The 14,487-nt window shown below is 41.5% G+C and overlaps 1 protein-coding gene across 2 annotated transcripts; it reads left to right on the top strand.

Moving 5' to 3' along the window:
* The first annotated feature begins 301 nt into the window (after nt 1-301).
* gpsm2 (G protein signaling modulator 2) lies at nt 302-14,196 on the top strand. 2 transcript variants are annotated; one of them, XM_050075049.1, is made up of 16 exons: nt 302-519; nt 2,076-2,114; nt 4,510-4,875; nt 6,956-7,177; nt 7,252-7,387; nt 7,583-7,722; nt 9,465-9,588; nt 9,716-9,831; nt 10,461-10,616; nt 10,712-10,820; nt 10,979-11,108; nt 12,286-12,362; nt 12,569-12,757; nt 12,891-13,050; nt 13,176-13,366; nt 13,712-14,196. In XM_050075049.1, exons 3-16 carry the CDS (start codon nt 4,811-4,813, stop codon nt 13,880-13,882), a joined length of 1,986 nt encoding a protein of 661 aa, XP_049931006.1. In that variant the 5' UTR covers nt 302-519; nt 2,076-2,114; nt 4,510-4,810; the 3' UTR covers nt 13,883-14,196. The 2 variants fall into 2 exon arrangements, with proteins under 2 accessions (XP_049931006.1, XP_049931007.1); XM_050075050.1 differs by lacking the exon at nt 4,510-4,875.
* The last annotated feature ends 291 nt before the right edge of the window (nt 14,197-14,487 follow it).

Below are 14,487 nucleotides of genomic sequence, written 5' to 3'. Positions count from 1 at the left end.
AGTTTTGAACAATCAACCTCATTGTTTTATTTATTGAGAGTGTTTTCTAAGGTCAGACAAAGGAGAACTTTATATCCTCACCTCCCTTAATGAAACACAGCGGTGAAGTGCTCCTGTGTGTTCACTTTACAGGCTAAAGGGTGTCAACACTTCATTTTTATTATGAAGTCTGTCCGTCACCTCCTGACAGCCTATGACAATACGTCATCTCTTTCCTATTCAAATCTATTGGTCCAATGACTGTTGTTGGGGGCGTGGCTATCTTTGAATGTCGTCTCCTGATTGGCTCCTTGTCGAAAACACATACGCTAGTACGACCACAGGGCTTTTCTTCTTTCTCACCGAAGTTAAATCCAAGTTTTACAAAAGTTAAAGGATAATGTAGTTCCCGACTGGATATAGTACAGTTTGACCCTAAATTACAGACGTCCGTTTTTTTAATCCACGTATTGTTTTTATTTTTGTGAGACAGTAACGAAAAGAAAAGAAGTCACCATTGTTCGAGCTGGATCGTCTAACGTAAGTTTAGCAGCTAACATGCTAGCTTGCTAATCTTTAGCTGGATGTGATACTGTAACTGTGAATTCACTGACTGCCTGAGGTTGTGGCTTTGAGTTGGTGTTAAACTCCTGACGATAGGAGCCGGCATGAACGTGTGGTGTTTACAGTCCTCTCTGAAGCTTCCTCGTGGATGAGTGACGCTAAAAATGTGTCTGAATGGAGCTCACACTGACAGGGATGTGTCCAGGGGAGATTACTAATAATGATACTGATCAGTCAATGGTGCTGCTGTTTGTTTACGGCCATATGAGTATCACAAATATATCCTGTAGCATGTTGTAGCACTTTAAACCTTACTACATAAGTATAGTGAAAGTATTGTACATAGTAATTGTGTAACTGTTTGTCTTGGCCACTTTAATACAGATGTCATCCACATTATACCTGCACTTACATTATTAATATGCCACTCATGCAGACATCAGCCAGACCTTTAGTACATAAGATACGATAAGATAACTTTTATCTGTCCTGGGGGAAAATTGCTGTGCAGCAGTTGCAATACAAAGTTGGAGGAGTGCAGATACAAAGACTGCAACATACAAAATATATAGCAAATATAAAGTTGCTTGTCTTTATGCTGTGTCAAATCAGAGGTAGAGTTTAGGCATGCATGGTCAATACACAGTGTTCAAGATTATGTCCATGATATTGCCTTAATGTCACATTCTTGCACATTATATCATGTGGCATGTATACACTCAGTCGCCAGTTTATTAGGTATACTTAGCTACAACCAGTGCAACAGCCCTGAAAGAAATAATAAAATCTTTCGGGATTATTTAGGGTATACCTGGTTTATATACACCTAGTTTTAGGTAGGTTTACTGAGTAAACGGTCAGCCAAGAGTGTTTATCATCTTGGGTACGAAATCACAAAGTATTTAGGGCAAGTTTAATGTTATATAAAATCTGTAGTGTCCATAATCGGTTAAGGCAAAATATGCAAATGTTCATACACAGATTTAAAAGGGGACACCACCTAGTGTAAGAATTTAATATGTTATTTTCCTGGTCAAGTTCACTCAGTATTTGTGAACATGAGCTACTCTCTTTAAGCGCCAGAAATCAGGGAAGTAAGTCTTAAACTTGTGGTGTCATCAAGAATAAAGTCTGGAGCTGCTGAGAATGAATGGGGAGACTGATTTTTAGGACCAAAAAAATGTTTGTTTCCTTTTTTATACCTACAAGAGCTTTATTTTATTGTAGTGTTCTCAGTTGTGAAACAGAAGATATACCTATGTTCTCAGTACAATGCTTTCAGTGTTATCTATAACATGTTTCCCAGTTTATCGTCTATGGAGCAGTTCCAAACTTTATATTTGACGATATCATAGACTGGAGTTTTAGCACCCTAGTTTTTGGATTTGAAAGAGAGTTGTCTGTCTTTGCCTGTATGAATAACATGTATGAATTTCGAAAAGGGGTGTATTTCTCCTTTAAGTAACCACATATTGCAACACCTGTATATTTAGGTCTAAAGTTATTCATGTTCACAACACTTTTCCTTGCAGGCTTCCCAGATTTCCTGTTCCTGTGTGGAAGACTTACCGGTCAGTATCCCAGTACTTATGTTTCTTTCTTTTGTTTTGGTGCGGGCTTTTGCTGGCTCATGGTGTAACACTTAGTGGTGTTTCCATATTTAGCTTTTGCTCTCAGTGGCAGTTGTCATTTTTAGAGCATCAATGGGCTGTAAGCACAATGAAAATAGATCACCTCTGCTGCATGTTTAAGATGAAATCATGTCCTGTTTGTGACTCAAGAGGCGCTGATTACCTGCCTGGAAGCTGTCATTAAACAAACAACCTCTTGTTTCTTTTGTTGTGCCTTTAGCCTCGGATCACTTCTTCATGCTACATACTTGTTCATGCCCAGTGTGGCTCTGTGAGCAGGGCTGGTCTCTGCTAAACACACCCAGTTGGCATACAATGGTGGAAAAGGCTGCACCAACACTGGCACACATCAATTGGTGATTATTATAATGTGCAGGAACATGTACTGCACAGACTCCCAAAGCCCTGGGCTCTAGTTTATAACTGCTCACTTTGACGTAGCAGCAGGAAGACAAGGCTGGGCAAAGAGATGCTTTTAGTCACTTTTCTTTTCAGGTCCAAGACAAGTTGATTAAAACCCAAGTAGCCTAAATGAAATAATATGGACTATAAAAACACAGACGCTGTTTTTACTGAGGTAGTGCATGGATTATGACAAGATACAACCCTCCATTTTAGAAAGGTTCCCGTTGTTCATGTGCACAAACAAGCTCTTAGCTGTGTATCATTGTAGGGCTGACCCGAATGCTTTGGGGCTTCGATCATTGCCATGGTAACTGATGTCCAAATCAGTATTCAAATGCTCCGTTTTTGTATACCAAGTGCCCAAAAATCCCAAATAGCCCATAAATTAAGACATAGTAATTCAATTCATTATTTATTAGTCCTTTCAGACAAGGACATTTAAACTCAATGAGAGGCCTTGTTTTGTGACTCTGACAGTTTGACCACCTGTGGCAGGTTTACAGATACACTAGCATGATGTTGAAAGAGTCAAATGTCTGTAACAGTTTCAAAATTTACAAAGATAACTCCCAAAAAGTCAATGAAAGATATGCCAAAGGAACCTGGACTGGCACAGATCTACAACTAGCTTGGCAAATCACCTGACAACTTTAAGCAACAGCGCAGCCGTCTTGCAGAGTATTCTTTTCCAAGCTATTTTAGGTGCATCGACTGAAAACTGATGTCTGAAAAAAGTCTGACTCATTGTACTTAGGACAAGATCTTCTGACAAACAAGGCATGATTGAGTTGTCGCAATTTGTCAAAACAGTTCTTGTTTTTTGTTTCTATTTTGGTCGTCGTTTGTTTTCAAGATTTGTGCTCTTCTTGCAGTATGAGCTCAGTGCTGATCTAATGCTCGGAGCTGCTCAGCGAGCCTCTTGTAGATCAAAGGTCCTAATCCAAAGTACTTCATGAACACTGGCTTCCTTTTTATGTACAGTAGGCAGAACTGTGCCTGGATTATGAAACACAGTAAATATCTGACAGTATTTTTAAGAAATATTAGGAGGAGAAAGTCATTTTAGCACACCACTGCGTGGCCTATATGCAAAGTAGGGCAGAACATATTTAGATTCCTGTAAAAAGAAGGCAGTGGTGGTCATTTATAATTCCCAATCTTGATTTATGTGCCTGTGCTTTGTGTTTTTACTGTATTTAAAAAGATTTTCAAGCACACACACTGCTTCTTTGCCATGTCTTTGTTGTCTTTTTTATTATTTAGCACAAAGAATTAACCCAGTTTGCAAATAACTGGTCTGCCCCATTTCCCAGTTTGTGTGTGTGTTTGAGGAGGGGAGGGGCCGATGGGTTAAATTTGGGGGACAACTGGGTGTGGCTAATATGACCTCATGGAGAAATGTGGTAACGGTTGGCTCTGGTCTTCACTCAGTGCAGTCTATCTTATCCATGTAGCTTGCTTATCACTGTCCTTTCCTGTGGTGGAAGTAGGTTCTTCTGTTTTATGTTTTCAGAGCTTTAATTTTAATTTAGCGACTTTTTTTCTTTATAAATCATGCAAGGTGGTGGTTGCTGGTTTCTCTTTCTTTTCAGCGACTTCTTCTTGTTTGCATTTACACACTCTGGAGATGATATCTTTCCTGCCATCTCTGCTTGCATAGGTTACATTCTGTGGTGTTCATAGCTTGCTCACCTTGTAGGAACTTTACAGCACTCACGCACATCTCCAAGCCTGGATGAACTGAGTCACCGTCTTACAGTAGATTGACAGCTCGCCTGTGTTGACCCACCATCCATTCATTTACTCCCGCCCTGCTCTCTCTAACTTTCTGCCTGCCCCGCTTGCACACGCTGCTGTTTGGTTGGTGTTGCCATGGCACCGTGTGGCCAGAATGAGGCTTCACATACAGCATCTTGTGTTCTCTTCACAGAGGGCAGCTGACGAGATTGAGGTGCAGTGACGCAATACACAGTATACGAAACGCAGCCGTGTGGACTGGCACTCAGGACTATGCAGCTCTGTCTAACACTCATGGGGTTACCTTCCCTTGGCAGCACTCATCAGAGGGGACGGTCACGCACTTGACCACATTTCATGACTTTTTGGTGAACCTCCTCTCACCCAGCTCCCTTTGACCACAGAATTTTTTTTTCTTTCTTGTTGGCTCGTTTTAAAACGCAATCATTTTTTCGGGAACGAAACTGGGATTTTCCCTCATATTATACACATCAATGGATTCCGGTGGCTCAGTGGTTAGAATGGGAACTGAGGAGCAGTCCTTTCATGTCCGCTACAGGTAGGAACCTCTCCTCTCTGAACTAAAGCATGGCTGTAGAGTAGATTTCCTGGCTCTGCTTTTAACATGTTGCTTTCCCTCATTAGTTTTAGAAGGGACTGTAAGTTAAATTATTGCTTGTCGGTCAAGAAAAGAAAAATCCCTTTATATTTGTAATTATTTTAACACGTGTTACGCAAGATGTTTCAGTGTCAGGTAACAGATTATGTATTTATTTATTCATTTGGTGCGTAATGTGGGATTAAAAAGTTAAATAATAGAGTGGGAGGACTGTTTACAGTGCTGTCTGTGAGTTTGTTGACTAGAGGCAGGCGAGTTTCGCAGAAAGGCATCAGCCAGCTGTCCCTACAGTACATACCCAGGTAAAGAGCTCTGGCAGCAGGTGTGACCTGCGCCAGTTGGCTTCAATATTTAACAAGCCCTGAAAAATTCATCGCTGCTTGCTTTGTTTTTCGCCACACGTGTGTCCAACTTATTTGGACGGAGCAGGCATCCGCTCGGTGGAAGGACATGTTTCCCCCTTACTACTGTGAGGAGGATGGTTGTCGTTAATGACTTGATTCCATTAAACTTCACTACAGAGTCTGCTTGTGCCTGACACGTCTAATAAAGCTACTTAACACTCACCAGGGACGTAATCTGTCGGGTGCGCAGTCTACAGCCGTAATCTCAGGTGACCAGGTCAGAAGGGAGAGCTTTAAAGACAAGCAGATTATAAAATGCTGACTGAGAAGTTTCCTTGCTGCCATGCATTAGAAGTAAATACTGTGACAACATTGCATACGTCTTTTTAATTTTTCCAACGCGTGATGCTAAAATAGCTCTGTGATGTCAGATGACCGATTGTTTTGATGTCACAGGGAAGAAATGCTATTTTTTTTAAAATTCTTTTTAGATTTAAATCAGCAACAAAAAGGATCTTGATCACCTTCTTTTAGTCCAGACTATGAAATTGGGTTGAGTTTCACTCTCCATGGTTCAGACAAACAGAAGGAGCTGCAGCCTGGAAGTTTTTCTAGTGGAATCCTCGGTAGATGCCTCTCATAAGCTACATGTGCTGTTGTTGTCGTTGTAAGACACGAGAAGCGAGCAGGTAGGCTAGTGGTTGCCACAGTGTTGGAAAAGTCTGTTGTTGACTTAGTAGTAAACAAAAAGTAGGTTTTTCTAATTTAAGGCCCAAGACTGATGATTACATGAGCTTTATTCACATCATGTTTGCATTTTAATTATAGCCTAGCTGGGTGAAACAAGCTGCTTTGTTTGGGGTCTTTGTGTCATTTTTAATAGCACACCATAGACTATGTAAACCATTACTTCACATGAGGAATCTGCACTAGATTGTGCCTGTGTTTGTGTTTTAGTTTTTCAGAGCTTTCAGACAAAACCATGGGCGTGTACATGAGGAAGGCTCGAGATAAACAAACTGAATAGACTTTGTATGACGCTGATCTCTTCCCAACAATACAGTTTCCTGAAAAACAAAAGTTGGCAGACTGACAGTTTTTGCTTTGCGCACATATGCTGCTTAATCTAAAGATAATCCATCCATGTGCAGATAAGCCACCAGCCATTGTAGTAACACTGCTTTCATCTGGCCTTGAAACGCCTGAGCTGAACCTTATTTTGTACCTCCATTTTTATACTGATTTCCAACACTACCCAATGTAGATCCATTGAGGCAAAGCTAATAAACATGGGAATGGTGAACACTGGTGTACTGAAACATTTCTACGCGCTCTGTGCTTTATTTTACTGTAAAAGGAACCCGCTTCACTTTCTGATGCATGTCAAAAGGATGTGAGATCTACCATAACAAACAGACCCCAGTTTGAACCATTGTTCTCTGTAGGTGGAAGGAAGTAGCTCAAAGCCCTCTTTCTAAGCAAAAGGCTGAAAGCTTTGTTCACTGGGTGTGAGGGGGAGTCAGCTCAGTTGGCTGTAGCTTTCAGCCAGAGAAGATCTATTTTTCCACAGCTTCTTAATTATTCTAGCTACTTTAGTGCTGCTCAGTGAGAAGCCAGTTTAAACAGCAGGCCATATCATTGTTAGTTACCTGACGGACTGCTTCTTCCTGCTGTAGGATGGAGGTGTCCTGCCTGGAGCTGGCATTGGAGGGCGAGCGGCTCTGTAAGGTGGGCGACTACAGAGCAGGCGTCTCCTTCTTTGAAGCCGCCATCCAGGTGGGCACGGAGGACCTGCAGGTGCTCAGTGCCATCTACAGCCAGCTGGGCAATGCCTATTTCCACCTGCATGACTACGCCAAGGCCCTGGAGTTCCACCGGCATGACCTCACCTTGACCAGGTAGGACTAACACAAGAATCCCCACAACTCTGCTAACTATATTTATTATTACTAATGAAATGTGTGTTTGATAGGACGATTGGTGACCTGCTCGGGGAAGCCAAAGCCAGTGGAAACCTTGGCAACACGTTAAAGGTGCTGGGGCGGTTTGATGAGGCGGTGGTTTGCTGTCAGAGACACTTGGACATCGCCAGAGACATCAGTGACAAGGTGAGGCAGCAAGTTATTCAAGCCTGTTGGTGATACTGTAATTTATACTCACTGTTCATGATATAGTCATTTTAATCTCACTCCGAACAAGCTGTGATACATCAAGTATACAGTGCAATATTCTGCAGTGTAAGTGGAAGGATTGAGAAGACATCAACCTTCAGCACTGACATGTTTTTCCTGGATTTGTGTTAGGTGGGTCAGGCACGAGCTCTTTATAACTTTGGGAACGTGTACCATGCCAAAGGCAAGAGTATCTGTTGGAGTGGAGCTGAGCCTGGAGATTTCCCAGAGGAGGTCATGATGGCACTGAGGAAGGCAGCTGAGTATTATGAGTAAGTGACTGTACAGTCCGATCCTGAGGAATAAGTCTCGGTGACATTGTAATAACACAGTGAGCCTCATGCAGCAACATGCTCTTAGATCTCTCTTATATTTTCTCTTAATTTTCTGTGAAATGAAAAAATAAAAGAAGTCAACTTCAAATGCACCAAATGATCTTAACCATCCAGATCAGCTCTTACCCAGGAGTGCATGTATTAGCATAAATAACGCTCCCTAAATACTATATAAGGTCAGGTGTTGTGCTGTGTGCAAAGACTCTGGCACATGCACAAGAGTCAGAGATGCCACCCAAAAAAGGCCTTCAAGAAGGAGAACTTCAGCAGTAGTGACACTAATGTACTGTTACAAAATCTTAAAGTAAATGTGATTTTCCGTAGTGTCAGTGCTGATGTTAGCTGAAAATCAAGAACACGGTAATGGAAAAACATTTGCCGTGTCAGCAGCACTGTTGAAGGAAGTATTCAGATCCTTCACTTAAGTAAAAATACTAATACCACACTGTCAAAAAACTCTGTTACCAGTAAAATCCCTGCAGTAAAAATGTTACTTACATAAAAGTATGCAAGTACAATTTAAGTGTTAAAAGTAAAAGTGCTCAATGCAGAGAAGTTTGCATAAAATTAATACATAATGATAATTAAAATAAAAAGCAAATCTTCTTTTTTTTTGCATGGAAAAATGACTTAAATGATTATTATTCAGATTCAGATTCAGATTCAGAATACTTTATTAATCCCCGGGGGGAAATTGTTTTTGTTCCAATGCTCCGTGCAAAGTAGAAATAGAAATACAGCATGAATGGAAACAAGAGATAAAGATGAAGATATAAATAAGATACTAAAATAGACAATGAAATAAATAAAATAAATATTAAAGTAGACATTAAAATAAAATAAAATATTAAAGTAGACATTAAAATAAAATAGAATAAAATAAAATATTAAAGTAGACATTAAAATAAAATAAAATAAAATATTAAAGTAGACAATAAAGTAAAACAAATAATAAAAATAGTAAAGTAGACAATCTGAAATATATACAATATACAATGAAGATACAATGATTAAGGTAGTTGCCAATTAATTTTCTAATTAATCAACCAATTGTTTCAGCTGCACTGGTATATTTTCATATGGTTTGTGCACACAAATCTTGTAAAGGAACTAGTAACTAAAGTTACTCAATAATTCTAGCGGAGTAAGTAAGTACAATATTTTCCTTTTGAAGTGTAGTGGAGTAGAGGCAGAAAGTGGCATGTGATTTTAAATACTTAAGTAAAGTAAAAGTACCTCAAATCTATACTTAAGTACAGTACTCGAGTAGAAAGAAACTTACAGTAATTTGGATCAATGGACCACATATAGTAATATTTCTTTAGCCCACAAATTAAATAACCCAGTTGTTTGATTCCTCTAGAATATAATCTGAGTTTTGATTGTATAAATTTCATACATTTTTTAATAGTTCTTCAAACTCATTTTTCCTCCCGTTGGACAACAGTTTGTGGACTGTGAAAACAAGATGTCTTTTTCTTATCGAGGTGAGAGTGCTCTCGACCACTCGTAAAATTATCTCTTACCTAAGAGCAAAAAATCACAAAGAACTAACAAAATAAGAACAAATCGTGGACATATGAACTAAAATAAGAAAAGATGTGTTCATGTATCTTTTCTTGCATGAGGCCCAGTGTCTTGTCTTATCATACTGCATTTGACTGTTTGTGTATTTTCAGGGCAAACTTGGCAATCGTGAAGGAGCTCGGGGACCGCGCAGCTCAGGGTCGGACCTACGGCAACCTCGGCAACACGTACTACCTGTTGGGAAACTTTCGCAAAGCTGTAGCTTCTCACGAACAGGTGTGGTGTAACCCCAAAAACTTCCACTATCAATCTCATCATCATAAATGTGACTCACTTAAACATACGTATGACTTATTCTAACAGAAATGATAAAATGTGTTTTTATGTCTCTTTCCTTGAACAGCGCTTGCTCATAGCTAAGGAGTTTGGCGACCGCTCGGCAGAGAGACGGGCTTACTGCAACCTGGGGAACGCCTATATCTTTTTGGGGGAATTTGAAGTGGCAGCTGAGCATTACAAGTGAGCCACAGCCTACACATTAATCTTTTTACATCATTTTCTATATAAAAAAGTGTGACAGGGTATGTGTACATGTAGTATCTTACATGACAGGTAATATCAAAGAGCTGTTTTGCTGTATTGCTCCTCCTGCAGGATATAAATTCATGCACTTCCAGTTTGTTTTAGAATTAGGCTACAGGATCCTGATCTCGTTGTTCCGAGGTCTTTTGTTACAATTATGAGATAAGGTGCTTAATTTTGAATTCTTTCTTTACTGAAACAACAGCAGACTTGCTCAAACCAGCAGGGCAGTGAGGGGTTAACTGCACAAACACTCCACTTCATCATTTCTGTCTCTGTCTACATAACTGCCACAAAGATATAAATGTTGGGTGAGGTTTGACATATCGTCTCTGTTGAAAGACCACATTAAGAGCGTTGCACCACCGAGCACAAATTAAGCTTTCTCTCATGAGCATCTTAAAATTTCTCTCTGAAGACAGTAAAAATAATCTTGATGTCAGAAACCAATCTCCCCATGTGTATGACATTATATGTTGTTGCCAGACTGTGGGGACAAGAAGCCAGAGGCACATACTTAAGCCTCTCTGCAGTGTTCTACACCAGCTGTTTTGGTTGTTTTTCAGGAGAACACTGCAGCTGGCGAGGCAGCTAAAGGACCGCGCTGTGGAGGCCCAGGCCTGCTACAGTCTGGGCAACACCTACACTCTTCTCCAGGATTATGAGAGAGCCATAGACTACCACCTCAAACACCTCATCATAGCCCAGGACCTCAATGACAGGTACACGCACACAGAACAAATTCACTATAGAAGGAAGTATTCCCTACATGTTAACTACGCCCCTGTACATGTATTAAATATGTTTTCTGATGTAGGATTGGGGAGGGCCGTGCATGCTGGAGTCTGGGAAATGCTTACACTGCACTGGGGAACCATGACCAAGCCATGCACTTTGCTGAGAAACACCTGGAGATCTGCAAAGAGGTACATCATGTAATTAAAAGCAGTGTAAAATGTTCTTCTGTCCTTGTCTTCGGCTTTATGCTAAGTACTTTTATTTCTCTTTACCAAAACAGGTAAAGAAATTCTTCAGTGGCAAAATTAACCTCTTTATATGTATGTACGTTTTTCTTTCTTTCTAGACTGGAGACAGGAGCGGGGAGCTGACGGCTCGTATGAACGTGTCTGATCTCCAGACTGTTCTGGGTCTGAGTTACAGCACAAATAACTCCACTATGTCAGAGAATACGGATATAGACTACAACGTGCATGGTAAGTTATAAGTTATATGCAGTACCTCCAGGATTTCACAGGGATAGTTGCGGCCTATAATGCCCAATTTCATGGCAGCTTTTCTGTCATTTGTTTGTAGCTGCTCTTTTTTTTAGCAAGTGAAAATTGCAAAAGTACTTGTAAACTAATATTACTACTCACCCTGCATATTTAATCTAACTCACCTTGATTCTTTCCGCATGTGCAATAGATCTGGATCCAACAGCCTCTGTCATGGTGATTTATCTTATCTGCTGCCCACATGTTTTAGCCATTGTCCAGACGTGTTGTGTAGTATAAAAAAAAATGTAATCGATGGTTTTGGTTTGTGTTCCACCACCAAGTTGCACGCGGTGCAAAACAGTTTACTCCTGTTTTCTTGCAGAACATCAGGGAATTGCCTTGCACAGTCTTTGGCAGTAATTTTTGTTGGTAAATGTGAGACGTTCATGTCACACGTGTCTGTGTCTTCACAACCAGAAACAAGGAAGTGAGTTTGGTGATGATGTGCGGGTGACTGCTATGATTGGTGAAACTCAGGGGAAACTATGATGATTGATCAAATCTGCAGAAGAAGAGTTGTGGCAAATTGTGATTTGTGATATTGGGCTTTATAAATAAAATTGATTGATTGATTGATCGGACAAAATTGCAAGTTTGCACAAAATCCATGGAGATTGGTTGAATTTGTGTCAATTGTTGTGGTCACAACATTGCAACGGGGGCACGGTGGTGCAGTGGTTAGCATTGTTGCCTCACAGCAAGAGGGTTCGAAACCCCAGGGTGGTCAGCCCATCTGTGTGGACTTTGCATGTTCTCCCTGTGTCAGCGTGGGTTTTCTCCAGGTACTCCAGCTTCCTCCCACAGTCCAAAGACATGCAGGTTAATTGGTGACTCTAAATTGTCCGTAGGTGTGAATGTGAGTGTGAATGGTTGTCTGTCTCTATGTGTCAGCCCTGTGATAGTCTGGTGACCTGTACCCTGCCTCTCGCCCAGTGTCAGCTGGGATAGGCTCCAGCACACCCTGCAACCCCTAACAGGATAAGCGGCTACAGAAAATGAATGAAAGAACATTGCAACACCCTGGAGGGGTTGTCTATGTCTTCTTTACACAGTGTAGTTCTTATAATTGTCGTTTATATTGGTGTCATTGTTGTGTTGTGTTGTTGTGTTTCAGGAGCGAGGCCCAGGATGAGCAGAAGACACAGCATGGAGAACCTGGAGCTGATGAAACTCACTCCAGACAAGATGAATGTAAGAACTTCATTCCTGTCACATGATGTCCACAGTCCACCAACACACATGATCTATCACGGCTCTAAGTCACGCTTTGCTACTAAAGCCAGATTTTTTTTTCAAGTTTCGACCACAATTGGATGCTTTATCTTCTCCATGCTTAACATCTTCCCCATCGTTTCCCTCTGCATTGTGGTAACTAATCTTGTTTGTGTGTATTGAAGGGTCAGAAGTGGAACAGTGACATCCTGACCAAACAGTCCAAACCCTCCTTGGCTAAGGCCTCCTCCAAGCTGTTCTTTGTCAGCCGTCTGCGTGGGAAGAAGTACAAGACTGGCAGCTCCAGTAAGGTCCTCCAGGACACCAGCAACACCCTGGACACCAGCCAGACGCCCGCACAGGGACCACAGAAGGTACACCATACAGGGTGCATTCAGCTGATAACCACACACATGCCTGGACCACATTTAGTTTCCTTCAGCTATCATCAAACAAAGCCCGCTCTGTTGAGCTATTTCTCATGTTCATGTTTTTGTACTTTATCAGCGGCTCAGTCCTGACATGCTCGGGGACGAGGGCTTCTTCGACCTGCTGAGCCGTTTCCAGAGCAACCGTATGGATGACCAGCGCTGCTCAATACAGGATAAGGGCAGCAGGTTATCATTAAACAGCGGCCCAGAGTCACCGCCTAGAGCCATCAGGAAATGTGAGTCCATGTGTTCATACTCAGAAGTCATCTAATTCCCACAGTAGATCTTCTTTTTCATACTGAAGTAAATCTTCTCTGCTGTGTGTCTCTTCTGGAATTTCATCGACTCTCTCAAACTATAGCTGTATCAGAGTCCGCCAACGTCTCTGGCGCCCAAGGCCGGCGGTTAGAGGAGTCGTCGGCAGCAGGGGGAAGCCTGCCCGGCCTCAGGCTCAATCAAAACAGCAACCAGGCCATGCTCAGCCACCTGATGGCCAACGCTGACAGTGCTGAGCCTGACGACGACTTCTTCGATATGCTTGTCAAATGCCAGGTACCTGACACGACCAACTGTACAGTGCTTTAAGAAAAACGCTGACTGAGTACTGTCTACTGCACAGTGATAAACATACAGTACATTTAAAGCTACAGTTGGTAACTTTTATAAAGATAAGTTGTCATATTTGATAAAATCATCACCGTATCCTGACAGTAGTACACGAGACTGATAACTATTAGAAAAATCATGTTCTCCTGCCAGAGAAGGGTGAGGAACATGATTATGCTCATGGTTATTTGTGTCAAGAGGTTATAATGTGCATTTCTCAAAAAGAACATAAAAAAAAGCCATGACCAAATCTCAAACTGCCGCTCTCTTACTTCCTCTTCACTCTACCAGGGATCCCGTTTGGATGACCAGCGCTGCGCCCCTCCCCCTCCCCCGGTCCGAGGGCCGACTGTACCAGACGAGGACTTCTTCAGCCTCATCATGCGCTCTCAGGCCAAACGAATGGACGAGCAACGTGTCACCCTGCCCTCTGCAGCCAGGCCGGGCTCCAGCTCCAACTGAACTAAGCACTAAAGGGACAGCCAGGTTTTGTCTTTTTGTTTTTCATCTCATGAAGGTGTGGACAGCAATGTGACTGACCAGTGGGTGGTCACTCACGGGAAAGCCTTGTGTGTCTTCACATTTGTCCTTTTGGACAAAACAAAGCACTGTCAGCATTATATGTAGTACACAGTATGGAACATTTTCAAATGAACAAGGACTTGTTTCACACGACAGCGACAAACTCTCAGTAGCTTCAGGGACAAAAGTGTTTTTTCTGTACTCCTATAAGTTTCATTTCACCCTTCGTGTATTTTTCAATACACACCTGCAGTTATGTCTGTATTTATTGTACTTTTTATGATTGTTATGATTCTGTTTACTGCCGTCCCACCACTATGAAGTCGTGTGGTTTTACTCACAGTGGTGTTTGAGTCAGTGCGGACACAGAGGTACAGCACTGTTTCCATGTATTCTGTGTTTTGTATGTGAGGGGGGGGGGTTTGTTTTGTTTAATAGTCACAAAGGCCAGGCTAAGGAAATTATATTTTAAGCAAACTATTTGATAAAAGAATGAATTTAACCCAGTATGCCAGTTTGTACTAAATGACATCAGAGGAATAAAG

Source organism: Epinephelus moara, chromosome 21, assembly GCF_006386435.1.
Source record: "Epinephelus moara isolate mb chromosome 21, YSFRI_EMoa_1.0, whole genome shotgun sequence".
Lineage (NCBI taxonomy): Eukaryota > Metazoa > Chordata > Actinopteri > Perciformes > Serranidae > Epinephelus > Epinephelus moara.
The sequence above is the reverse complement of the archived record's forward strand: the minus strand, read 5'-3'. Positions and strand labels throughout refer to the sequence as shown.

Excerpts from the sequence above, each read along its gene's own strand:
- gpsm2 (XM_050075049.1), top strand. The coding sequence starts at position 4,811 with ATGGATTCCGGTGGCTCAGTGGTTAGAATGGGAACTGAGGAGCAGTCC. Across the intron at positions 10,821-10,978 it reads ACCTGGAGATCTGCAAAGAG|ACTGGAGACAGGAGCGGGGA; the intron begins GTACATCATGTA and ends CTTTCTTTCTAG. Across the intron at positions 11,109-12,285 it reads TATAGACTACAACGTGCATG|GAGCGAGGCCCAGGATGAGC; the intron begins GTAAGTTATAAG and ends GTTGTGTTTCAG.